This window comes from Pseudonaja textilis, chromosome 3 (genome assembly GCF_049901715.1).
Source record: "Pseudonaja textilis isolate UNSWEBS1 chromosome 3, rPseTex1.2, whole genome shotgun sequence".
Lineage (NCBI taxonomy): Eukaryota > Metazoa > Chordata > Lepidosauria > Squamata > Elapidae > Pseudonaja > Pseudonaja textilis.
This window is the reverse complement of record NC_141992.1, coordinates 167,555,832-167,581,910: the sequence shown is the minus strand read 5'-3', so window position 1 is coordinate 167,581,910 and position 26,079 is coordinate 167,555,832. Positions and strand designations below refer to the sequence as shown.

The window sequence follows — 26,079 nt, the reverse complement described above, 5'->3', positions numbered from 1 at the left end:
GAGCAGCTTGACAAGAGGAATATGACATTTGAAGCCCATGTCCAGGATCTGTCTGTGTGTGGTGGTTCTTGATGCACTGACTCCAGCCTCAGTCTACTCCTTGTGAAAGTCCCCAACACTTTTGAATGGCCTTTTCCTGACAATCCTCTCTAGACTGCGGTCATCCCTACTGCTTGTGCACCTTTTTCTTCCACACTTTTCCCTTCCACATAACTTTCTATTAATGTGCTTTGATAGACACTTTGAGAACATCCAGCTTCTTTGAGGCTTTCCCTCCTTATGGAGGGTGTCAATGATGGTTTTCTGCACAACTGTCAGGTCAGCAATCTTTCCCATGATTGTGATTCCTATTGAACCAGACTGAGAGACCATTTAAAGGCTCAGGAACCCTTTGCAGGTGTTATGGCTTAATTAGCTGATTAGAGTGAGCCTAGAATATTGAACCTTTTCACAATATTCTAATTTTCTGAGATTGTGGATTTGTGGTTTTCATGAGCTGTAAACTATAATCTCAATTATGATGCTTGAACTATCTTGCTTTGCATGTAATGAGTCTATCTCATATATAGTTTGACCTTTTAAGTTGTATTACTGAAATAAATGAATTTTTGAACGATATTCTAATTTTTTGAGTTTCACCTATAAAAATGTGGAAGGATGTAGCACACAAATACACAAAGTGTTATTGGTTACAGAAATGTAGGTTTAATTATCCTGAAAGAACAGCTTTTCATAGCCCAATATTCTGCTGTCCTAATTCACAACTATTCTAATCGCACTATGAGAAAGCATCAGATTGAGGAAGGTAACTTGGAATATTTGCCAAATTAGGATGAAATGTTAGAGAGAAATATATTGAATATAAGGATTAAAAAACAATGAAGGAACTATTGGCTAATGAATAAATGTTCTACATATTCTTCCTACTTGGTGAAATAAACTAGGAAGTCCTTGCAACAAGTCTATTTTGACTTAATTTTTTTATGAGAATATTTCCCATATTATGTTTTGACTTTAAGTTCAATAATATAGTATATCTAGTTTGCCAAATAGCTGTTGACTCATAAGAGGTGGTTTCATGGTTTCCTTTAAACTTTCTGGTGCTGCAACAATAGCCCTTCTGATTAAAATTCAATGCAAAAAAATTGAATAATCTATGAACACCCCCCTCCCCCCCAAAACCCCTATGTTAATCATGTAACATATAATCTTCAAAGGTTGGGTTGAGCCTGAACCCGTTGCTCCAATGTTTCCACAATGTTTTTCAAACGTTCTTCATCGTTGAAGAAGAACACACAGAGTTTTCTTTCCATCTCCTGTACTTTATTATTCTCCAAGATGTCCTTCTTAGCTTTTATATCAGCAAGAAAATCTGTAATAAGCTGATTTATTTTATTCAACTGGAATTCCAGCTGCTGAGACTGTTCAGACAGTTGCTAAACATGAGAGAAATACAACAGTGAGTTCAATACACGTCTGTCCCATTATACCCTAGAAATTTTTTCATATTAAGTCTTTTATTTAGGCAATCGTGAGCTTTTTCTGCCCACATATTTTTTGAAATATGGTTCTTTAAAATTAAAACTCGGAATTCTTGGCATTTATACTGTAAATCAGGAATATGAAAATTTTAATAGGATTCTATAGGCCAACTATTACTGGTCATTGGCAAGAATCTTCTGCTAAATAAAAAGCTATGGTCCACAGTGTGTCATAGATTTGGAAGGATTTAATTTTGCCTACCAGCTTTGTGATAGCTCACTAAATATTTTAGATTAGACACATCAAAGTTATGTGAATAAGGTACTTTCTTATAATTACAGTATTAACTGTACTGCTGAATACTCCATGAAACCCCCATCACAGGTGATTATAATCAAATTACTTACCTGATTACTAAGGCACACTCTTTCTCCTTTGCAGTATATAGAATCATGAAGAATTGTTAAATCAGCATCCATCTTTGACAAAAGATGATTTTGTTCTTGGCCAGCTAGCACTAATTGGTCAAGCATTGATACTGAATCCAAATGTAACTTTTCAGCCATCTCCTCAAGCCTTTCATATGTTCTAAATAATTGTTTTGGATTCCTTCCTTCCAGAAGTTGACACATCCTTAAAAATATGTATAGAGGTGGGATAAAAATACAACAAAATTAACAATGCCAGTATTTCTGCAACGGTAAAGCATAACATATTACATTATTTTAAAAAATCTGTAAAGTCCGGTGCAAATATAGCAGTACAAAAGGTTGGGCCTTTGCATCTATATTATCCTTGGTTCAAGAGTCATGCTTGACATTATTTCATGTGCCACCACTGGAATTCATTAATTTAAATAAATAAGACCAAACCCAGGCAAAGTAGGGCTAACTTTGGAAAATATCCAATATCAGGCAGCTATTGTATTGTATATATTAATACAGGGAGAACATTAAATGATCCAATGTTCTTGGTTGAAATGTTACCAAAGTTAGATGAAAAAGTACATTTGATGCAAAATGTAACATCCACATATTCTTTTATTCAAGGAAGGAAGTAAATTATATTCTTCAATCCAAATAACAAAATCCCCAAATACTTGTATATTAAAAGTGAACTCAGAAACTGTTTATCTGCAAAGTTTGGATGGGAAGTGAGATGAATCCATTGATTTTGAAGGTCATCTCCATTTTAGCTTTCTATATACCTCTATAGAAAAATCGTCTACTCACCTGACAATCGTTTTTCATGCAAGTATTCAGGTTAATAACTGCTTACCTAGAAACAACTTAAAATACTGTACAATAAAAAGAAAGTAAATGTCTATTTTGAGTTCATACAAACATAGGTAGTCCTCAACTTATGACCACAAATTGAGCCCAAATTTTCTGTTGCTGAGACATTTGTAAAGTGAGTTTTTCCCCTTTTATGGCCTTTCTTGTCTTTCTTGCCACAATTGTTACGTGAATCACTGCAGTTGTTAAGTTAGCAACACGGTTGTTAAGTGAATCTGGGTTGCCCATTGACTTTGCTTGTCAGAGCACAAAAGGTGATCACATGAGCAAGGGACACTGCAGCCATCATAAATATGAATCACTTGCCAAGCATCTCAGTTTTCATCACATGATCATGGAGATGTGGAAACAGTCATAAAGGTGAAAAACAGTCATGTTGCTTTTTTCAATGCCAATGCAACTTCGAACAGTCACTAAATGAACTGTTGTAAGTCGAGGACTATCTATACATACTAGATGTATAGTATATGCTGGCTTAGAATAGTTACCAATAAGACTCACTAATTTCAAACAAATTATTTTTATGTTTCGGCCTGAGATTTATTTATTGACAACAGGCCTTACGTTTCAAATAACCCAGCTTCTTACCTATGTGCTGCAATATCCTTTGGCTCAACAGTGTTTCTTGGTGTCCTTTGAAGGGCTGTAGAAGGCTCAGACATTGTTTCTACTGTCCGTACTAAAATGTCATTGCTTAATTTCAGGTCTTGCACCGTATTTTCCAGCAGACGGCTGTTTTCCCTAAGTTTTCGAAATTCAATTTCATATGCCAACTGAAGAAATTCAAATGATGCCTTCTGCTTGATAAGCTGGTTACAGATCTGATCCTGCCTAGATATATAGTAGTCCTGTCGAGCAATTTGTAAATCAAAATCCCCTTTAACCACAGGCATATTCAAGAGCTCTGCGTTCTCTTTAATCAGCGAAGGTAGGGTTCCACTGTTTATTTGTGATAAATCTATTTTTATTTTTGCGATGTCATTATTCAAGCTAGAAATTTTAGCTTCAAAGTTTTCTTTTCCATGAATCTGCAAAATAGAGAAATGGTTTCTGAGTTTTTGTATAAATGAATTCTTATTGGTTAAGTCTTGAATTCCAGAAGTTCCCCTCTAATTATTTTGAGGGGATAAATATATTTGTACATATTTACAATACTGTTCCATTCCTTTTCCTTCTCATTTCTGCCTATCTCACAGCATCCAACAGAGTTGAGGTGCTCTAGGTCAACAACTGAACAATGTCATCTTGTAAGAAGCATACCTTCTCTATCACAATGCCTGGTCTATGGAATACATCCTAACCCAATTCTGGCCTTTAAAAATTCCCCAAAGACCTAGCTCTTCTACCATGCTCTGAGTCAGGATAATATATAAGTCTGTTGCAATTACTTGAAGTCTGTGGTTTTCCCTAAATATGTGTGTTTTATTTTCATTGCCTTCTTTACATATGGTAACGTATTTAACCCTCACTAGCTGCTCAGAATCATTTGACAAGTGGTCCACTATATTAATTGAATACATTCCATAACATACTATATTTTGAAGTATAAGGACAATTACCCATCTTTAAAATCTGTGTTTGCTGTAGACCTGAGATAGTGAGAAATGTTTTTCAGAACTTCATTTATCAATCTCTTTATAATTATTTTATTCACACTATAATGGACTTTAGTATTAATGGGTTTTTGAAAGGCACCATAATAGATTGCAACAAAAACTATTCTGTGAAGCAAATTCAGCCAGCCATATAAGGATGGATACTTTTAGAAGTCTTTTGTTTTATCAAATATTTCTCACTTCACCCATCAAGTTCCAATATTACTGATTGATACTGACCTCACCAGAGTTTTCCTGTAGATATTGAATAGGAAGGGACACAACACTGAGCCCTGTGGTATCTCACAAATGAGGGGCCTGGGGAGCTATTTCTCCCACCCCTGTATCCACTGAAGTTGGCCCTAAAGGAAGAGAATGGTTTCTCCAATTCCCAACTGCTGAAACCATGGTTGATGTACTAAACCCGAGAGATTAAGGAGCACAAGAATAAATGAATCTCCTCCATCCTAGCACAGGTCATCTATGAGTATGACCAAGATTGTCTCTGTACTAAATCATGGCCTGAAATCTAACTGAAACAGGCCTAGATAATCCACTTTCTCCAAGGCGCTCTACAGCTACAGATTACATTTTCAACAATCTTCCCTAAAAAGGGGAGATAACTGTTTGAAAGTATTGGCTCCAGGGATGAATTCTTAAGCAGGGGTCCAACCACTGCCTTCTTCAAATCTTTTGATATTACCCCCTCCTTCAATTACCATTCTCTAATGGCACAGCCACAGAGAATCCTATTTACTTCAAAAATCACTGATTCAAACTCATTCCAGCTCACACCTCAAAATCAGCCAAGTTCAATTCAGCATGGATCTGAGCAACTCATATTTCATTTTCAGGATTAATCTATTCTAAAATGCCAAATGAGTTTGCTCAAAATAATGAGTGCCAACCTATGGAATACTTAAGAGGATGACATGTTCAAATAACTCACTATGAATTAAAATACCATTTAAAATCGTATCTTTAAGGTAATAGTATTAATTAAGCCTTATGCAAAAACCACCTTACCTTTTTTAAAGTACTGATATTTTTCTCTGCCCACTGAAGACCTGATCTCATACTTAGGTTCTTAGCTTGCTGTTGAATTAATTGATGCTGGGCACAAATATATGCCATTTGCAACCTAGCCAGTTCTGATCTTTCATCACATATATCACTGCTTCCCTCATAATTGGAGGACTCACTTATATGTACAAGTTGAAAATTTTCTTCATTAGAACTTTCCACCAATTCAGATATACCCTGGAAAAACTGTTTTTTTGTATAGGAAGTAAGAGCTCCAGTGCTTTGTTCTTCTTGATACAAATAATTATATAAAGGAAGTTGGGTTAGCAGCACAGGATGAGAATCCAGGTCTTGTCCAGCTGCAAAAAAAGAAGCAAGTTTCTTAACTCCTTCATTTAGGGTTTGAAGCTCATTGTTTATCTTTATATTCATGGCTGTAAAGTTCCCTTGACCATCTTTCAGGATTTTAAGTTCTTCCTCACCTCTTTCTTTAACCTTTAAGGAGAGAAAACTATTAGCCGAAGCCATGATTTGAAGTTTGTTACGACGATGAATCTTTATCTGTGTAATCTTTTTAAGAGCTTGAAATTCATTTTCTAACATTTTAAGGATTTCCTCTTCTTCCTCACAACTGTTAGTGTTCAAATCAAGAGGCTTGGAAATCTTGAGAACTTCATTGAGAGCTTCTTCTCCTAAAATAGGTTTTGATGATTTTTGGAGAGCATTAAATGCCTGCAACTCCTCTTCAGATAATACATTATGTTCATTCAAAGCTGTACAGAACCACTCCAGAAATGACTTATTTTCCAACGTTTCAAATAACCAGTCAAAGTCTTCTCCGTTAAGTGAATTTGCCTTAAAGTATCCTGTCCGCTTTAGAATTTCAACAAATCTAGCTCCACCATCCATAACTGACTTAACTTGTTGATGCTGGATATTGCAGGTGTTCTCTACCACATTTTCAAGTGTTTCTAGTAAAGAAAAGTACGGGATAATGAAAATAAATTACTTTTATAAAGACCTGTATTTTGTCAATTTATTTAGAAAGCCCTGGCATAGTTTCAAATCAATTAGAATTCTGCATATTGATAACAAAGCATTTCAATAGTCAGTAGTAAAATAATGCAGAAATGAAACTGGATGAGTTAAGAAAAAAACCCACTGAGTCTTTCTAGGAGACAAGTAAATTGCTTTAAACTGCAACAAAAAAAAAAGTTCCTTTCTACGCATTTTTTTTATTAAAGTCCCTTTTCTTACTTCTCCCCTTACTTGACATTAATCCCCAGTGTCTTTCCTTAGATTTATTACCTGGTGATCGCAAGAATCCACCCGCGAACGATTCAAAGGGATCTGTAAGGCTGAAGAGCACTCGCGCACCAAAGCAACCCGCGCCAACCTCGGGGAAGAGGAGCTGCACTGCTTTGGCGGGCGAGGGTGGAGAGGAATTCAAACTTCCGCCTTTTCATAACTTGCTCAGAGCCTCGCGAGAGCCCGCCACATTGTCCCGAGTTCATGGAGTTTTAATTTAACGCTGATCTCAGAATGGAATGATTCAACTTAATTAAAAACGAATTCATTTAATTAAAAATTAAAAGTGGCGCCATAAGAATCCGCATCTAGTTACTTTAGGGGACGGTCTTTTCCCGTTATATCCAGTACACAGATTCCTCTCTTAGTCTAAAACAATGTTTTTCAAAATTGTCAACTATAAAACAAGTTTACTTCAACATTTCATGCTGGCTGGGGAGTTCTGAGAGTTGAAATCCACACATCTTAGAGTTGCCAAGTTTGAAAAAAAAAAACAGATCTAAACGTTATAAGGAAATTAATCAACTATTACAATTTATAGTGTGACATTCTCATCACAAGACCGAGGTTATTCAAGTCTTTTGCCCCAGATTTTTGTCAGCAGATCCCCATGTGAGGAAGAATAAGTGCCTTTGCTTATATCCATATGACATTTAAACAACATATACATACTGGGATGGAGTGGTGGGAAGTGTCGGATGAGCACCCGAGAGACTCAGGTGCGGCTCTGCTTTCAGCAGGGAAGGGGATCACTCTATCTACCTTACAGAGCGAGCAAGCCCGACGTAGGTCCAATAATTCGAATCTGTATAGGGCCATTCGTTGGCATTTTACAATACCGTTAGTTTTGTAACTCCACTTAACCCTCCAGTCATTTGAGTTACTGAAGAAAGGATTCTCCCAGTTGCTGCTCCCACAGCATGTTACTCTACCTTATATATCTCTATCGTATTTGTTTCCCTCCTTGCGTTTCGGAAACCGGAAATCGTTTCGGTGACCTACAGGAAGTGGTTTCTGCGGAGGATTGTCCCGGCTGGAGTGGTGTCGTGCCTGAGCAGCTGCCTCGCGGATTTCTGCGGCTGGGAAGCGGTGAGTTGTTGGAGCGCTCGGCCTGGTTAGACACGTTTCTTTCTTGCGTGTTTCGTTCGTCACGAGAACTCGCCGTGAGAAGGGGCTGGTGTCGATGCTGGGCGGAAAGTCACTTAATGCCCGGGCTTGAATCTCTTCAACCAGCCTTCCTCAACGGTGCTTCGCATTGCTCTGGGGAAGACGGTCTTGCCTGTGATAGATGCCCTCTTAAAAGCACCCCGTGTCTTATTTTCCTCCCGAAAATTACTTCTTTTTCTCAGAGCTGCCACGTCTCTAGACAACTGTTTGTGAAAAGCACCCTGTAAGAGTTGCCCCGCCTTCTTCCTTTTTAGTAAGAACTAAGAGGACTTAATGTCAATTTTTCTGTTGGCTTCAGCTCTTTATTGTTTGTGAAACACCTGGATGGATTTTTTTTCCTCGGGCTGACCTCGCCACACACATTTTTTCTATCATTTCTTTTCCTCCATTGTCTAGCATTCTTCTCTGCTCCCCCACTCCCATTATGATTAAAATAAAATGAGCCACTCTGATAGCAAGATATCCATAACTCAAATATTGGTGTAGCTTAGAGATCAAGCGTGGTGGTTTTGATAATGTGATAGTATTCATCTCACTCTTCTAAAATATGTTCTTTGTCTACAATTCCCAATATTTTTCAGCATTATTTAACATATGATCCATGCAATAAGAATACAGATACTATACGTGAGCCTTCCAGACTCCTGCCAACTGCCTGGATTTCTGCAGGGTTTCGGGTTTTTTTAGCAAGGTTTAAGAAGTGGTTTACTATTGCATTCTTCCTAGAACTGAGAGAAAGTGATCCTCCCGGACACTCAGCTGTCTTTGTATCTAAGGCAAGACTAGAAACCACAGTTTTCCAGTTTCTAGTCTGGTGCCTTAACCACTGCACCAAACTGACTGTTATGGTACATATAATGCTAGAAAATTAGATACAGTAATAGATTATGTATCAAAGCCAAATCACACATATCACCCTTCTCTTAATATAGATCATTCTAAGTATATAATATTAGGACTGAACTGCTTCAAATTCCACAGCTAATGTAGCTGTTTGTTGTGCAAGGTAAAAATTCTAAGAATTACAGATCTGAATAGTACCATAAAAGGAAGAACCACCTATATAGTGTCCCTTTGTGTGTGCACAAGCAACAAAAACATCTTTTCAGATTCAGTTTGGTGAAACTAATTTTGATTCAGATTAAATTAGCAATTTACAACCCAAGATTTAGACATCTAAAATCTCATAAAAACACAAGTCAGTCCAAGTTTATCATTGTGTTTTTCACAATGGCAAGCAGTGCCTTTAGATTTCTTGCAATCAGGAGATGGCAGAATAACCCTTTTCGCCATTGTTCTGAGATTGGTATTTTGGAGGTATTTGAGTCTCAAGATTAAAAGCCCTGGATGTATCTGTCCTCCATGAAGTTATCCAAATCCTTTTTAAACTATCCAGGCTAGTGGGCATTATTACATCTTATGCTAATTAATTCAAAAAGAATTTTACAGTTCTTGTGAACTAGGAAGAGCAACCCAAAATAACTAAAATTTTAAAAATGTTTATCTGATATACATTTATATATTTAAAAGGCAACATGTATAATTTTGTGCAAAATTAGATTAAATATTTCAGTAGTAGTATTATTCTACAGGAATAATACCTTCCAAACATTCAAATAAATTGGTGAAGGGTTTTGTGCAAAGTGGCATTCAAAGTCATTTTCTTTGCCCAGTGCCAGTTGTGTTGGTATACTGATCAATTGACAAAGCAGATATTGATGTAATATATAGGTATGGACAGGCATTTCTTAATGTCAGTTGTTTTACTCAATAGGTAGATCATGGAATTAGCCGATAGCAAGACTTGTGTTTTGATTCCCAACTTGGAACATCATAGACTTAACCAATGTTAAACAATTAAGTTCTCTTTCTATGTGTATTTCAATTTTAAACAAGATCCCTGTCTCTGTATAGAGCAGGGGTTACCAACCTTTTGGATCCCAGGGACCACCAAATTCATACTTTTAAATCCCGAGGACCATTAATCTTCAGTCTTCTGCTCTGTGCTTCTCTTACGCGGGAGAAAACCCGAACAACCAAAGATCCATATATATATGTATGTATACATACACACACACACACACACACACACACACACACACACACACACACATACATAACACATAACACACACACACACACACACACACACACATATGCATATACATACATTTGTCCGGGTATTTTCCCACGTCATTGTAGTTGTGCTTTTAAAGTTGTAGCAACGTTTCGGCAGAATCTCATCTGCCATCATCAGGCTTCTGTATAGTGTTCATCTGTGAGTCAGACTTTTACAGTGGTTTCAGATTTAAATTTGGGGCAGCCTATTGCTGTGCCAGAATGGTTTTTTCTTCACCCTGATTGGTTGGGAGTCTTGGTCTGTGTTTATTGGTCTTGGAGTTTGCTGTGTTCTGCTTGATTGGTGTTTATAATATCTTCTGTCTGTTTTTTGGCTCTTTTTGTATCTTGATTGGCTGGCAACATTGTGTTACTTTATTGGAGGCCTTTAGTGCAGCTTGGCTCCAGGTAAATGGACGGCTATCATTAGTTAGGAGGCTAGGTTTCATCTGGGTGCCTGGTTGGGGTGTGTTTGAGCTGGAAGTATTGGGGGATCTGTTTGTGCCCAGGTGTTTGCCTGGCTTGTGGTGTGGAGATTTTTTTGTTTGTGAGTGCAGGCTTCCAAATGATTGAATGTCTGGTGGAATCGTCTCTTCTATTCATGCTTTCTGGTCTTTTTTCAATCTCTATGGCTTCTCTGATGGTTCTTTGGCTGGGGTTTTCTATAGTGGCTAGGGTTTTGGTGCCATTGAAGTTGATGCTATGACCTGTGGCTTCCATGTGTTGGACTAGTGAGGAAATGTGTTCCAGCTTTTTGACTTCATTTTTGTGTTCATCCAGGCAGGTACTTATTCTTCTATTGGTCTGTCCAATGTATGTGGCCGGGCATGATGCACAGGGGACTTCGTATATGCCTTGGTTTTCCAGGTCAATTTTATCTTTGGGGTTTCTAAGGATGGCTGCTATTTTTCTGTCTGTTTTGAAGGCAGTCTTGATGTGATGCCTGTGTAGTATCTTACTGATTTTGTCTGTAGTACCTCTTATGTAGGGCAGGACAGCTGTTCCATAGGTCTGTTCATCTTCTGGGTCTCTATTATGTCTCAGTGTGTTTTTGTGGATCAAGCCAGTGATTTTGCTTTTGCGACTAAAGTACTGATAGCCAACGGCTTCCACAAAAGCAAAATCACCGGCTTGATCCACAAAAACACACTGAGACATAATAGAGACCCAGAAGATGAACAGACCTATGGAACAGCTGTCCTGCCCTACATAAGAGGTACTTGTATCCTCCTCTAGTTCTATCTATCTTTAAACCAAGATAATGTTTGATTTCTCCTAATTGTTTTATTTTAAATTTCTTTTCCAATAGTGAAATTATCTCAGTAGCTTCTTGTTCAGTTTTGGTGATTAATGCTATGTCAACAGTAAATAATAGCAACAATGACACTACACCATTATTTTCTCTTTTAAACAAACATGGATCAGCCATGCCAGCTACAAAACCTATCAGTTAATTCTTTAACTATACATTGGTTCCACTCATATCCTGATTGCTTTAAACCATAGAGACTCTTTTTCAATCTCCAGCAATCAGTTGTATTATCATTTTTGAGACCTGAAGGTTTCTTTAAATATATAGTGTGTTGCATCAGTGCATGCAGATATGCTGTCTTTACATCCAAATGATTTATAATGTATTTTTCCTTAGCTTTCCACACTAATGCCGCTCTTCAGACTAGTTGCAAACATCTCATTGTAGTCATTTGCTGTCTGATTAAATCCTTGTGCTACTAACCTGGCTTTATGGGTAACAGTCCCATCTACACCTGTCTTTAGCTTATATATCCATTTACACCCTATGGCCTGTTTACCTGGTGGTAATTTAACGTTTTCATATACTTCCAGTCTTTTTAATGATTCCAGTTCCTTATCCATTGCTTTCTGCCAAGCAGCCTGATCCTTAGCAGGATACATTTTCAGTTCACTATAATTACTTGGAACTGTATTCACTTGGCATACAACACTAGCCTGATATCTATCAGGTGGTCGTGTTACTCGGGTTGAACGTCTTGGTAATACAGGGCTAACTGGTGGACTTTCCTGTGCCACCTGCTCCTGTTCTTCTATCTCCTCCTGTGCCTGTTCTCCTACTTCCTCCTGTGCTTCCTCTTTAATGGCTATTTGTGGTTTACTTATTTTATCTTTAGGGACTATTTGAGTGTCAATAATATCATTTCTGGATTCCTGTTCCAGTTTATCCTACCCAATGTGCTCAAGAAATTTTGCATTAGCACTACAATAAACATGAGCTGTGCCTTGATCCCAGAATCTAAACGATCTATGGTTGGCCTCATAACCCACAAAAAATAATTTCTTAGCTCTATGTTGCCCTTTCAGTCTTATTTGTGAGGGAATATGCACCCATGCTGGAGCTCCAAATGTGTGTAGGTAACTTAAATTTGGTTTTCTGCCATGCCAACGAGTGAATGGCAATTCTCCAATTGTTGTATTAACTACATTGTTCAAAAAATGGTTACTACACATTATGGCTTCACCCTACAGTGTTTCAGGTAAACCTGAATCAGATAACATAGTGCAAACCATGGCTTGTAATGTTTGCCCTCTTCGTTCTACAGACAAGTTATGTTATGGTCTATAAGGTGCAGAACGTTTATGCTCAACACCAGCCAATTTCAACATAGCTTGGAATCTTTTGTTAACAAACTCAGTCCTATTATCAGTAACTAAAGTAATTACTTTACTCTTCATTTTTCTCTCAGCAAACCTTAGCCAGTTAAAGAAAGGTTGGAATGTTTCTGTTTTGTTTTTCATAAGATAGCAGAAACTGCATTGTAATGATCCAAAATACTCAAAATATATCAGGCACCTCCTAAACTTGGTTTCTTAGGACCAATTATGTCAGCAAACACAACCTCTAAAGGTTCTTTGGTCTTAAACCCATTTAGTCTGTTTGCAGGAGTAACCTTACTCTTCTCTTGGCTACAAGCATTACAGTTTAAATACTTGTTACAGGGTTTCAATTTTACGCCCTCTGACAATTCAACAGTTTGTTTGAGCGTTTTGAAATTAATGTGCCTTAGACGTCTATGCAGTAAATGTATATATTCATCATGTGGCTTTACATTGTTATAAACTGAGTTAGCCATCTTCAACTGATCATCATGTATCACATATAAATCATTCTCTAAAGTAGCAGTAACACTTTTACCCTCTTTCTCTATTATACAGTTATCTCCCCTAAAGGTTACTACATAACCAAGATTAACTAAAGCCCTTACTGATAATAAATTAAATTTCAGTTTAGGTACATATAACATAGTTAAATGTTCATTTATACAAGAACAATATGCAGTACCTTGACCTGATGCTTTAATCTTCCATCCATTTGCCAATGATACATGCTGTTTACTTGTGGACATCTTTACAAATCTTTTTCTATCTTTAGTAATGCATTGCTATGCTCCACTATCAACAACCCACAAATCATGGTTTACAGTTGAATTGCTAGACATAGCTACACTAACATGCTTCTTGGCCTTCTGGTGTTTACTAGTATTCTGTTGTTTTCCCTTCTTACAGAATTTAGCTATATGTCCCCTAGCCCCACAAGAAAAACATTTCCTAACAGTATAGGCATTTGAAGATAAATCCTCTTCTTGTGGTTTTTCCTTTCTCAGTTGGTCTCTATCCAGCCGTCTTCTTGCTTCTTCTAACAACCTTCCAGTTATGTCAGTCAACGTCCGTTTATCTCTGGGCAGGACTTCCAGTGAAAATACATAATCATCATAACTTTCATCCAATGAGGAAAGAATGATGTAAACTTGATGCAGCTCTGAAAATATCAGTTCCTTTTCATGTAGCTCTTGAAAAGGTCTTTTCATGAAGTTTAAATGAGCTAACATATCTCCACCTTTCAGAAGACGTGCTCTAAACAGTTTATGTGTAAGATGTATTTGTGCACCTACACTGTCACGAACATAAATCCTCTTAAAACTCTCCCAACACTTAGCAGCAGACTCTTCTCCACAAATATGGACTAGCTGCTGGTCACTCAGTGTTAGTCCAATTATACAAAGAGCTTGTTCGTTCTGTTTAAAGTCAGCAAGCTTCTTGGCATTGTCTTCATTATTTGGATCCCAAGCATTTACATCCGGTGGGTCTTGAACTACATTCCATAAACCTTCTCTACGCAGAAGTAGACTGTACTTCATAGACCAGGAAACATAGTTTGTTCCATCCAACTGGGTTATCAGTGATAGACTTGTTGAAGTGACTTGTGCCATCTTTACCAGGATAGTAACCCACAATTAAACAGTAAACAGCTGTGTGTATACAGTACTGTGTATTCACATCAACTCTCAGTTATCTGAGCCTGGTATGGCCTGGGCCCATAACCAGTGTTGAGGTAATTCCCATTAGGAGAACACAGGAAGGTACACTTCACCATAAAGTAAATGGATAGACAGTCAATCAGTCAATCAATCTTTCACATACTATTTTTATTAAAAATACCTAACTGCATTTTTTTGACCAGGTGTAACCTTGATTTTCTGAATGAATCTTCCTTCTGGCAAAAATACTGCCCATATTATCATAATTACCAACAAGGAACATTTGTATTCTTATATTTTTACATAAAGTATATCAATATTATGTTTATGTGTTTACATAGCTATATAAATATAGATATATTCTTGAATTTACAGGTATATTCTATGTTCTATAGCTGTGATGGAGAACCTATGGCACGCATGCCAGAGGTGGCACGTAGAGCCCTCTATGTGGGTACGCGAGCTGTCATCCCAGCTCAGCATTGCTGCACATGCGTGCACGCACCTCCCGCCAGCCAGCTGATCTTAGAGTCTCTGCCATGCATGCATGGGGGCAGGGTGCATGCGTTGGGGACGCACACACATGCATGGGGCGGGGCACATGGGGGTGGGATGCTCAGGGGTGGGGATGCACATGCATGTGGGGGGACTCACATGTGTGGGATGTGCGTATTGCATTTTTGGGAGGCGCGTATGCTTTGGGCACTCAGTTCTGAAAAGGTTAGCCATCACTGTTCTATAGGCTACTTTCACAAAGTGACATCTATGACTAGAACCCAGCCACACTTAATCCAATCATTTTGCCACCTGGGCACTCTCTGCAAGCAATGCCATGGATGTTTACCTTTCTAAACACTTATCCTTGGTCTTTAGATTGTAGGAGATATAATCCAATATATCTGATAGGTATTAAGTTCTGGAAGACTAAATTAAATAATCTAACATGCTTGTTACTGATGATGTTGTCTAGTTTGGGTAATGAAACATCTGCAAGAAAACAACCAAGCTTAGAAAGCAGCAACCCTGAGCTATACATATTCTCATTTATCAGTTTGTCTCTTATTTTGATAACATTTACCATAATTTGAATGTCTATTAAAAGGCCTTCAGGAAAACTTTACTCAGTTAATCTCCAGATAACGTCATAGAATAATGTATTTAGTATAAAATAGTTCTTGGATTATGACAGCAATCGAGAGTGGGATTGCCATTGTTAAATGATGCAGACACAAAATGTAGTGTCACATGACCATCACTTAGCAATGGCAATCTTGGCAGGTCTGGTGGCTATTTTGTTAACTGAAGACGTAGGTTGTTGAGGGGGAAGCAGAGGGACTCTCAGGTAAGGAGCGCAGAGTTGCCATAGAGGGTGGGGAGAGCTTGAGAGGCCTAGCATATGCTGTGAGTGAGATGAGGAAGTGAGTTAATGGAGGTTTGAGAGGGCTGGTAGAGGTTATGCCCAGGCAAGAATATCCGTTGCAGATAGGAACAACTTACCAGAGTGACTTGTACCTTTCCTGGCTGGCTTCCTCACTTTGTGGCAAGCTAGCAGTGAAATAGTGATCCTGTGACTGTGGTTGCCTGTGACATTGTAAATGAACTATATTGAAACCTATTGTAAATGTTTCAGGGCATACAATACCTAGATAAGATTTTAGCCAGGGATGTGATTGGCCAGTCAAATTCATAATTGTGCATTAAAGATCCTTAGATAACATTGGCATCAAATTAAGGGGTAGTAATGTAAACACAATGCTATATATGGTATGGTAATATCGTACAGTAAACATAGCTAAATCATGTTTTTCTTTGAGGTCACTACCAACTGTAGGAAGGACTGCTGTTAGTGACCTTGTACTGCCACTAGACTATATTCTTTTTTTTCATAATGAACTTGAATATGTATGTACTTTTCCATTTGTTTTCAGGTCCTGTTTAAAAGCTCCAAAGGCATTTGTTAAGAAGAGATGGGTAAGGATATTGACAAAAATATTTTTTAGAAGTATCTTTGCTTTTTAAGAACACTTTCAATATATCATAAAAGTGCTAATTTTACTTCCAGTCATGTTTAAATGAAAACATGGGTGAGAGTAGTAATTTATATAATACTTGTGATTGCAATTGTTGTCATGGAGTATCTTTTAAGGTTCATTTTGATTGCTGAATGACAAAATGACACTTTTGTAATCTTACATTGTTTGGAGATGTGTATCACTTCTTCAACACCTTCCCCCTTTTAAAATTTCAAAATTGTTTTTTGTCACGTTATTTGGAGATAAATCAAGTTTTCACAAAATTAAAATATGAATAAAATACGAATGAAAAGAAATGGGGATTCTAAAAATCTTGAAAAACTGAATAGGAACAAAGAAGAAAGATGGGCAAGTGACAAACCATCACGAAAACATGCTTCCCAGGAAGGAAGTGGCAGTATAAGCAGTTCTGAAAATTGGAGATGGAAGGAAAGTAATTACCATCTTAAAGCCTGCACAATTGAACTTTTCCTTCAGTCATTCTCCTTCATGAAGCTAATTTCCACTAACAACCCATAGAAAGAATTCTACTTATATGGTCTTTTTATAAGCCATGTTGTGAGTATTGTTATCCTGACAAGTGAAATATTTTTTTTAAAAAAACGAAGATTGCCAGTACCTGTAGGAAGGGTGGGTATAACAGAAAACACTAGAATTCATTCTCCTTTATAGTGTGCTGGAATTATATCTATATTTAAATTTTATCTTTTAAAATTTATTTCCTGTTATGAAGTATTTTAGATAACTATCTCAAAACATTGATAAGGATGCCTTTTTAAAGTTCATCAGATTTATATATTACCAAGGAATGCTATAGTATTTTGAAAGATTTCAGGTTAGTAGATTATCAACTATCTAATATTAAAGCAACTTGACATAAGAACTCTTACAGTATTTATGCCAAACAAAATATATTTCAGTATCATATTTGCATGTTGAACTTGCTACCATTCTCAAATATATTTGCTTTATTTGATTTTATCCCACTTTTATTACTTTATAAGTAACTCAAGGAAGCAAACATATCTAATACCCCTTCTTCCTCCTATCCTCCCCCAAACAACAATCCTATCAGGTGAGTTAGTGACTCACTATCTGAGAGTGACTTGTCCAAAGTAACCCAACCATTTTTCATGCCTAAGGCTTCAGTCTTCTAGTTTCTAGATCAACACCTTGGCCACTACACCAAACAGGTTCTCCATGGCAAACTTTATATAATAATTAATGTATTGTTTATTATTTCATTGTTAAACCGTGTAATAGTTATTGAATGAAATTATTCATTCATTTCATTTAGATGGAGAAGAGAAAACATATGGTGGGTGTGAAGGCCCCGATGCTATGTACGTGAAGTTGATATCTTCTGATGGCCATGAATTCATTGTTAAACGAGAGCATGCACTCACATCAGGAACAATAAAGGCAATGTTGAGTGGCCCAGGTTGGTATAACACTCATTTCTGAAAAACTGGGATTGAGAGTTTTTTCTTTGTTTTATAATATTAGAATAATCTCTGGAACCAGTTTCTCAAAAAAAAAAAAAAAACCCAGTACAGTTTTGTAGCATTTAGTATTTCAATTTCAGTCAAAGACTATGTGTCCAAACAAAAGTGAAAATGATTTTGGCAATCATAGGGATTTTCCAATATTACCAAAGGAAATTTTTTTTAAGCTTTAGGTACATTTTAATATCAGTTTTTGTTTTTATGAAAAAGGATCAGTTTTGAGTTAGCCATAACACCAATTTGGGTCAATTATATATATTATGGAAAAATAATTTCCATAATCATTCTGCTAATGATAATAATTATACAGTTCTATAGAGACTGAGAGTGTATTTGTCAATACAAGGGATATCACTGATAAGATTAATTTCCCTTCCTCACTGTAGCCATTTCCTAACAAATATATTATTCTACCTGTCATGCCCACTAAATCCATAAAATAGATTTGGGTTACTACAAGCCAGATTTATGGGGCGAAGGAGCTTATATTTCATATCACATTCACTTATATTTCACATATGTTCAATCATGCTTACTATTCTAGGAATATAATTCAGGGATAATTAACAGCTAAACATCAGATTTAATTCAGATTTATGACAAATACTTTCATAATAATTAACATCAGTATGGGAAATGGATTCCCAATTCATTTCTTTTTGGAAATAAAATCTGATTAATTTAAAATCTGAACTGATCCTTTTTCATAAAAACAAAAACTGATATTAAAATGTACCTAAAGCTTAAAAAAAATTTCCTTTGGTAATATTGGAAAATCCCTATGATTGCCAAAATCATTTTCACTTTTGTTTGGACACATAGTCTTTGACTGAAATTGAAATACTAAATGCTACAAAACTGTACTGTTATTTTTAAAATTGCATTTAATATTGCCAAAGAAATAGTTTTTAAGTTTTAATTAGATAAATATGACTTTAAGTTTCTCTAAAATGTAGAGGCCTAATCTGCTCTCAGGACAGAAACAAAGTTATAAATGATGGATTTATGCAGCAACATCTTACAGAAAAGAGGTCCCTCATATACACTGCTCAAAAAACTAAAGGGAATGCTTAGACAATACAATGTAACTCCAAGTCAATCACACTTCTGTGAAATCAAACTGTCCACTTAGGTAGGAACACTGGTTGACAATCAATTTCACGTGCTGTTGTGCAAATGGAATAGACAACAGGTGGAAAGCATAGGCAGTTAGCAAGACATCCCCAATAAAGGAGTGGTTCTGCAGGTGGTGACCACAGACCACTTCTCAGTTCCTATGCTTTCTGGCTGATGGTGTGGTCACTTTTGAATGCTGGCGGTGCTTTCAATCTAGTGGTAGCATGAGATGGAGTCTACAACCCACACAAATGGCTCAGGTAGTGCAGCTCATCCAGGATGGCACATCAATGCGAGCTGTGGCAAGAAGGTTTGCTGTGTCTGTCAGCGTAGTGTCCAGAGCATGGAGGTGCTACCAGGAGACAGGCCAATACATCAGGAGACGTGGAGGAGGCCGTAGGAGGGCAAGAACCCAGCATCAGGACCGCTGCCTCCGCCTTTGCAAGGAGGGACAGGAGGAACACTGCCAGAGCTCTGCAAAATGACCTCCAGCGGGCCACAAATGTGCATGTGGCTGCTCAAACAGTCAGAAACAGACGCCATGAGGGTGGTATGAGGGCCCAACATCCACAGGTGGGGGTTGTGCTTACAGCCCAACACCGTGCAGGACATTTGGCATTTGCCAGAGAACACCAAGATTGGCAAATTCACCACTGGCGCCCTGTGCTCTTCACAGATGAAAGCAGATTCACCCTGAGCACATGTGACAGACGTGACAGGGTGTGGAGATGCCGTGGAGAATGTTCTGCTGCCTGCAACATCCTCCAGCATGACTGGTTTGGCAGTCGGTCAGTAATGGTGTAGGGTGTCATTTCTTTAGGGGGCCGCACAGCCCTCCATGTGCTCGCCAGAAGTAGCATGACTGCCATTAGGTACCGAGATGAGATCCTCAGATCCCTTGTGAGACCATATGCTGGTACGGTTGGCTCTGGGTTCCTCCTAATGCAAGACAATGCTAGACCTCATGTGGCTAGAGTGTGTCAGCAGTTCCTGCAAGATGAAGGCATTGATGCTATGGACTGGCCCGCCAATTCCCCAGACCTGAATCCAATTGAGCACATCGGGGACATCATGTCTCGCTCCATCCACCAATGCCATGTTGTACCACAGACTGTCCAGGAATTGGGGGATGCTTTAGTCCAGGTGTGGGAGGAGATCCCTCAGGAGACCATCTGCCACCTCATCAGGAGCATGCCCAGGTATTGTAGGGAGGTCATACAGGAACATGGAGGCCACACACACACTACTGAGCCTCATTTTGACTTGTTTTTAAGGACATTACATAAAAGTTGGATCAGCCTATAGTGTTTTTTTCCACTTCAATTTTGAATGTAACTCCAAATCCAGACCTCCATGGGTTGCTAAATGTGATTTCCATTGATAATTTTTGTGTGAGTTTGTTGTCAGCACATTCAACTATGTAATGAACAAAGTATTTAATAAGAATATTTCATTCATTCAGATCTAGGATGTCTTATTTTTGTGTTCCCTTTATTTTTTTGAGCAGTTATAGATATAATTTGTACAGGATTTGCTCAGAACTTTAAAAGATATCTGAACGTTGATGTCTTGTTAGCTACTTTTTTGGATGCTTTCCCATATTCCTAACTATAATTTGTGATTTAGGATAGGAATTAATTTCAATCATATTTTTACATCTGCAAATAAAATAATGAAAATATCTAAATAAGGCACTTCTCAACTATAAAGCTAACTGATCAATTAATGGTTCAACCATTATCTCTCAGTTTGCTAATTAACACCGTAGAATTATGAATAAAAATGGGGGCAGACAAATATGTTTTTCTCAACTCCTTATTAGAAAGCTAGGATAACTAAAAACAGCTTCTCAAAATTTTGGAGATACAATGTAGCAATTACTTCTGGATGCAGATCAACAATAGAAAATAATATTTCACATATCTTCTCAAATACCAATCAGCTATGTGGATTCAAGATGCTTCCACTCCTCCCAAGCATTTAGTGGGGGCTAATGAGTAAATACAGGCTTATCTTCTAAACTACAAGTACTAAACAAAGTCAAGGCGTGAAAGATACTTCTCTCTTGGCTTTTCCTCCAGGAAATGCATGTATGTATCAGAAGGCTAGTGAATACAGAGGAAATGGTCACAGAATATAACTTTTAATAATGCAGTTTTCAGCTTTCTCTATATGTACATGTGAGGTGCTATGTGTTTACGTGTGTGTGTAAAAATAGTGGCTGAAAAGGGCAATGTTGTTAGTGCATCATATTCAAGAAGTTAACTGACTTTAATCTGATTAGATCTAGTGGTATAATTAAAACAAGTTTCAATAAGGATTGGTTTGACAGGATTTATAAAAAAAAATACCTAAGGTCAAATGAATATCTCTGAAAACTCATTCTGAATTTGTTCAGGTTGATCAAATTTAAATAATTATAAAAGATAAAGAAGGCATAACAAATCTAAAATGCAGAAGTTCAAGTAGCAGTGGTTTCATTAAATTATATGTATATACATACAAATGCAACACACACACACACACACACACACACTTCTGAATTAAATATTTGTCAAAAATATACTGATGAGTTATCTTTGTTTTTTATGTGCACAGGACAGTTTGCTGAAAATGAAACAAACGAAGTGAATTTCAGAGAGATTCCTTCTCACGTCCTATCTAAAGTATGCATGTATTTCACCTATAAGGTTCGCTACACTAACAGTTCCACAGAGATTCCTGAATTTCCAATTGCACCCGAGATTGCACTGGAACTGCTGATGGCTGCAAATTTCTTAGATTGTTAAATAGAATAAATTATAATAAAAATGTAAACCAACCCCCTTCCCCTCCAGTATTTAATACATATGTTTAGTTAGCAACTTTTTCGTATAGCATGTTTTATATGTTTGGCCAAGAACTGTACTCACCACTGTGGAGGATATTTCTCACCGAGGTTTTGCATAGGAATCATTCATGCTCAAGATTTTGTTTTGCTGCTTACACAAGTACGGACTTCTTACCAATTGATAAATAAACATGCCGAGTTATGCATGACCTTTGCCTTATCCTCCAGCAAAAACATAATTATGTTATCAAGCTATGAATTTGCTGAAATTACTTCTTTCTGAGAACAGATCACAGTTAAAGATTGAATCCTCTCTGGTGATGAATCCAACTTCGCTCATTTGGAATGCTCTATATTGGGATATGCTACAAATGTGCCAGGGAGGGGGGATGGAATTTTATGTTAGCATATTTTCAGATTATGCTAATAATAAAATGGATTTATGTTGTAATTGTAAAAATGGCTTATAACACATTTGTTGCAATATTTTACTGAATTTAGTTTGTATGTTCAAATTATTGGTAGGCATTATTACATTTACATAGTAACTTATCCCATACTTCCAGTTCTTGTTTACCTCTAGTAATCTTTATACATTCATCTATAGGCTTTATAAAAATGATGATTCCCAACTATACTGTCAAATGTAAAACGGAGGACTGTGACAGAATGACACTTCTCAGTTTAACATGAGCAAACCTCATCCTAAATAATAAGATCTTCAATCATAACGACTTCATTTTGTGCAGTAAATAATTTATTAAATCCATATGCCACTTGAATCCCAGCAATTCTGGATGGTTTACAAATTGTTAAAAAACACATAACAATACAGTGAAAGAAATAAAAATCAAAGAAATTAACATAGAGAAAACAAATCCAGATGGGAACAAGGGAAGGAAAAAACAGACATCAACTGTCCTCATCAAATCCCTAAATGAAGATCAATGTCTTCAAGGCCTTTTGAAATCTCATTAGGGTGGAGGCTGTTCAAATCTTTGGAGGAACTTATTTCAGAGGGCATGCTGCTACAGAGGAAACATACTTTCAGGGTCCCAAAATACAACATTATTTAATCAATGGAACCGGGGCATGCCAATCCTGCCAGATTGAACCAGCTAGGCACATATTATGGGACAGTATATTTTAGGACATTATTTTGTGTAGCAGTTTATCCACAATCTTTAGAAAGTATAGAGTATGAGTTAAACACTTTTTATCCAGCATTGTTTTTGTTGTTTGAGAGCTGGTTACAATAAGTTCTGCTATTGCTGTTTGGCAACAGAGGTATGCAAATATTTCAAGGAACATTCTGCCATCCTATTCTGACCATGAATCAGACCATTCTAACTGCATCAGAGCTAGTCCAGCCTCAATATATTTTTTTTGCAAACTTCTGTCTAACAAGCATTTACAGAAAAGAAAATGGTTTTGAATACAAAACTACAATAAATTTATACATATGGGTGCAATCAGAGGTAAAAAGAAACTAAAGCTTCACAGATTTGATATATGTTTGAACTAAGGCATCTGTTCAGTTTTTTAAAAATGGGATGGGGAATTATGAAAGATTGCCTTAAATACTTAATTTTTTAGAGTGACCTTACTTAAGAAATAAATAAAAAATCTTTTCTTTTTGTTGTCTTTTGAGTCAGTCTTGACTCCTGGTGACTCCTCTGCAATTTTACTGGAATTATTTCAGAAGTGGCTTACCAGTGCTGCTTTCTTAGGGCTGAGAATATATCTGGCCCAAGGTCACCCAACTGACTGGCTTCATGCCTAAGGCAAAACTAGAAATTACAATCTCCCAGTTTCTAATCTGGTGACTTAAATCAGTTATAATACTAATTGCATGGTCAGTAAAAGATCTTGATAAATATAGTTTGACATAATTTTATATACTTTTCATAATGTACTTATTCAGGCCAGAACAAGCGTAATAGTGGGGTGGGGGAAATCTAGAGATTCTGCTTTTCTAATTGGACTTAACATTCAACTCTTGCATATACTAGTTCCCCATATAGAACTGATGTAAGTAAACATAAGCAAATACTACTTATATTCCAAGTAGAAATTTGCAGTAACAGTGTCTTCTGGTGCAATTTGATCTAGAACCTTATATTAGTCAATTTGTCTTGATTTATTGATCTTCTGTTCTTTCCCAGGCCAATATTCCTGTTCTATTTGTCATACACAAGTCAAGTTTTTTTTAATCTATTCTGAATATTGTTCATTTGTGTTTGTATTCTGAAAGTATAGTGTAATGTGTTTATTTTAGTATTATTCTCTTTAAAAAATGGGGAAGGAACTGATATATAGAAAAGGCGCTTAGTGAAAACAAAAAGTACACCATGAATTTCAGTTTTGTTTCCAAATGCTCCCACTGTCAGTAGTTTCTAGTTTTGCATATGCTGAAGATAGGAGAAACTGGAATAATTCTGTTAAGGTTTACTACTCATAGTGAGGTGGCCTCCTGATACTGCAGAAGTTAGTTGCTATGCAACTGGTCCAACAAAAGAATGTGAATATAAATCTTCCATTACATTGGGTAAGACAACTATGCTGTGAGGAAAATACAGAAACCTGTTAATTATATAAGATGTTCAAATATTCATTTATTTATAAAATAAATTGTGAAATTGATAGAATTTGAAACATTCAGGTTTACAGCTGATTTGTATGTATATACATACAAAGTTAAGAGTTATTTCTACATTACAAAACTATTCCACTTAAAATATTCATAGGGATGTATTTCAATACTGAAGTGGAACCACATACTGTCTTTTATGAAACATGCTATTTTCAAATTTTAGTCTATTGTTATTAATCTGCCCAATGTATAGTGACAGTATACGTGACATATGCTTACAGGATTAGTTGTAGATTAGTATTAAATAATGTAAGTTAATGGATATTTAAAATTAATTATGCTTCAGAGCACTCAGTTTTAATTGTTTCCTTCTTCAGATAGACCCTTTTTAGTGCCTTTGAGTCAACGGTAACTGCCTGGTCTATTCCCTGCAATTTAATAGTTTTACATGTTTCTGTTTCCCTGGAATTAAAAAAAAAATTGCAACAAACTACCCAAGAGATTTGAAAGAGAAGAATAACACTTCTTAGTCTTGTTTTACAGTTAATCTGACTTTGATAAAACTGGTATTGAAAACATTCCACAGATATTTCAAAATATTCAGGGAGTCCTAAATACACATTGATTGGATTCATATGCCTAATTATATAGTTTGACTTATTTTGATTGAAGAACAGTGTGTGAAACTCTGGCTTATAAATCATGATTTACAGCTTAATACATAATGTGAACCAAGTTATGGTTCATTCAACAAAATATGATTAAACAACCCCTAGCTAATACAGTATGTAATCAAGTCCCTTGCTAATGCAGTGTTCCCCAGTCAGTTATCCTCTAGGTATGTAACATTACCATAGAAGTGTCTTTGAACAACACTGGCTCCCTCACCTAGGATACAGAGATGAGCGCTGCCCCGTAGAGTTGAACACGACTGGATAGGGGAAATTTTATGTATGTTTTGGATTATGCAGCATTGTTCTTGTTTAGACAGCTTAGTAGACCAATGAAATATATATGCCTTTTCCTAAGTAAGGCAGTTATGCCCCTCAAGTAGCCTAGTTAATTTGTTCCATAAACAAAGTACCAGTCTGAACTGTTGAAATATTAGTAAGTTCAGAAACAATTCTCACCGAACTAATGATATAGGGAGATAACTGATATAATTTTATGTAATAGTTTTAACAAGAGAAACTGAAAAAAATAATCTGATCTAAATTAATTTAGTTTCTTGTCATATTAGACCTATGGAAGGTTATCTGTTGAATCTGTTTCTCTACTAGAATCCCAGGGTCTGTTAGCCAAAGTTCAGGTGTAAAATAGTAAGCAGACAGATATACGTATATTAAGGAAATGAATGTGTCTGGGTATGCACTCAATTTAAAATTTATGACAAATTCCAAAATCATGCTCACAAAATCTTTAACCCAAAATTCCAATCCTTGTTTTCCTTCTAATTCAAATGAAACTAGTTTAGTAACTGTCCAGATGGTTGGAAGTCAGAAACCCTTGGCAATCTATTCAAAATTGCTCAGTGATCTAATAGATGCTTCTCTAATTTTGTTCACTTCTTTAAAGCACTCTATTTTAACTATACTATTTAGATGAATGGTTTCCTGTCATATATTAATGTCCATATATCTAAATAAGTTTGAAAATCATAGTTTAGTAAAATGTTAGCAATATATTACACCATCCTTAATGACATTTCAGTTCTAAGGAAAA

At 36.6% G+C, this 26,079-nt stretch overlaps 2 protein-coding genes across 4 annotated transcripts; one reads left to right on the top strand and one right to left on the bottom strand.

Moving 5' to 3' along the window:
- Positions 1 to 682: 682 nt before the first annotated feature.
- On the bottom strand, positions 683 to 7,689 carry HAUS3 (HAUS augmin like complex subunit 3). 3 transcript variants are annotated; one of them, XM_087931399.1, is made up of 5 exons: positions 7,636 to 7,689; positions 5,399 to 6,366; positions 3,366 to 3,805; positions 1,890 to 2,115; positions 683 to 1,436 (listed from the first exon to the last, which is right to left on the bottom strand). In XM_087931399.1, exons 2-5 carry the CDS (start codon positions 6,302 to 6,304, stop codon positions 1,212 to 1,214), a joined length of 1,797 nt encoding a protein of 598 aa, XP_087787525.1. In that variant the 5' UTR covers positions 6,305 to 6,366; positions 7,636 to 7,689; the 3' UTR covers positions 683 to 1,211. The 3 variants fall into 3 exon arrangements, with proteins under 3 accessions (XP_087787525.1, XP_026561864.2, XP_026561865.2); XM_026706079.2 differs by having other exon boundaries at positions 6,704 to 7,679; XM_026706080.2 differs by having other exon boundaries at positions 7,376 to 7,676.
- On the top strand, positions 7,678 to 22,224 carry ELOC (elongin C). Its single transcript, XM_026706084.2, has 4 exons — positions 7,678 to 7,792; positions 16,209 to 16,251; positions 17,611 to 17,754; positions 21,533 to 22,224. The coding sequence occupies exons 2-4, from the start codon at positions 16,248 to 16,250 to the stop codon at positions 21,721 to 21,723; spliced, it is 339 nt and encodes a 112-aa protein (XP_026561869.1). The 5' UTR covers positions 7,678 to 7,792; positions 16,209 to 16,247; the 3' UTR covers positions 21,724 to 22,224.
- Positions 22,225 to 26,079: the final 3,855 nt, after the last annotated feature.

What these genes read in the sequence shown, in the direction of transcription:
- HAUS3 (XM_087931399.1), bottom strand. Translation starts at nt 6,304, where the DNA reads ATGGATGGTGGAGCTAGATTTGTTGAAATTCTAAAGCGGACAGGATAC. An exon ending in ATATCAGTACTTTAAAAAAG is followed by an intron (nt 3,806 to 5,398) that starts GTAAGGTGGTTT and finishes TCTATTTTGCAG; the next exon opens with ATTCATGGAAAAGAAAACTT. An exon ending in GAGTGTGCCTTAGTAATCAG is followed by an intron (nt 1,437 to 1,889) that starts GTAAGTAATTTG and finishes TCTCATGTTTAG; the next exon opens with CAACTGTCTGAACAGTCTCA.
- ELOC (XM_026706084.2), top strand. An exon ending in GGCAATGTTGAGTGGCCCAG is followed by an intron (nt 17,755 to 21,532) that starts GTTGGTATAACA and finishes TTATGTGCACAG; the next exon opens with GACAGTTTGCTGAAAATGAA.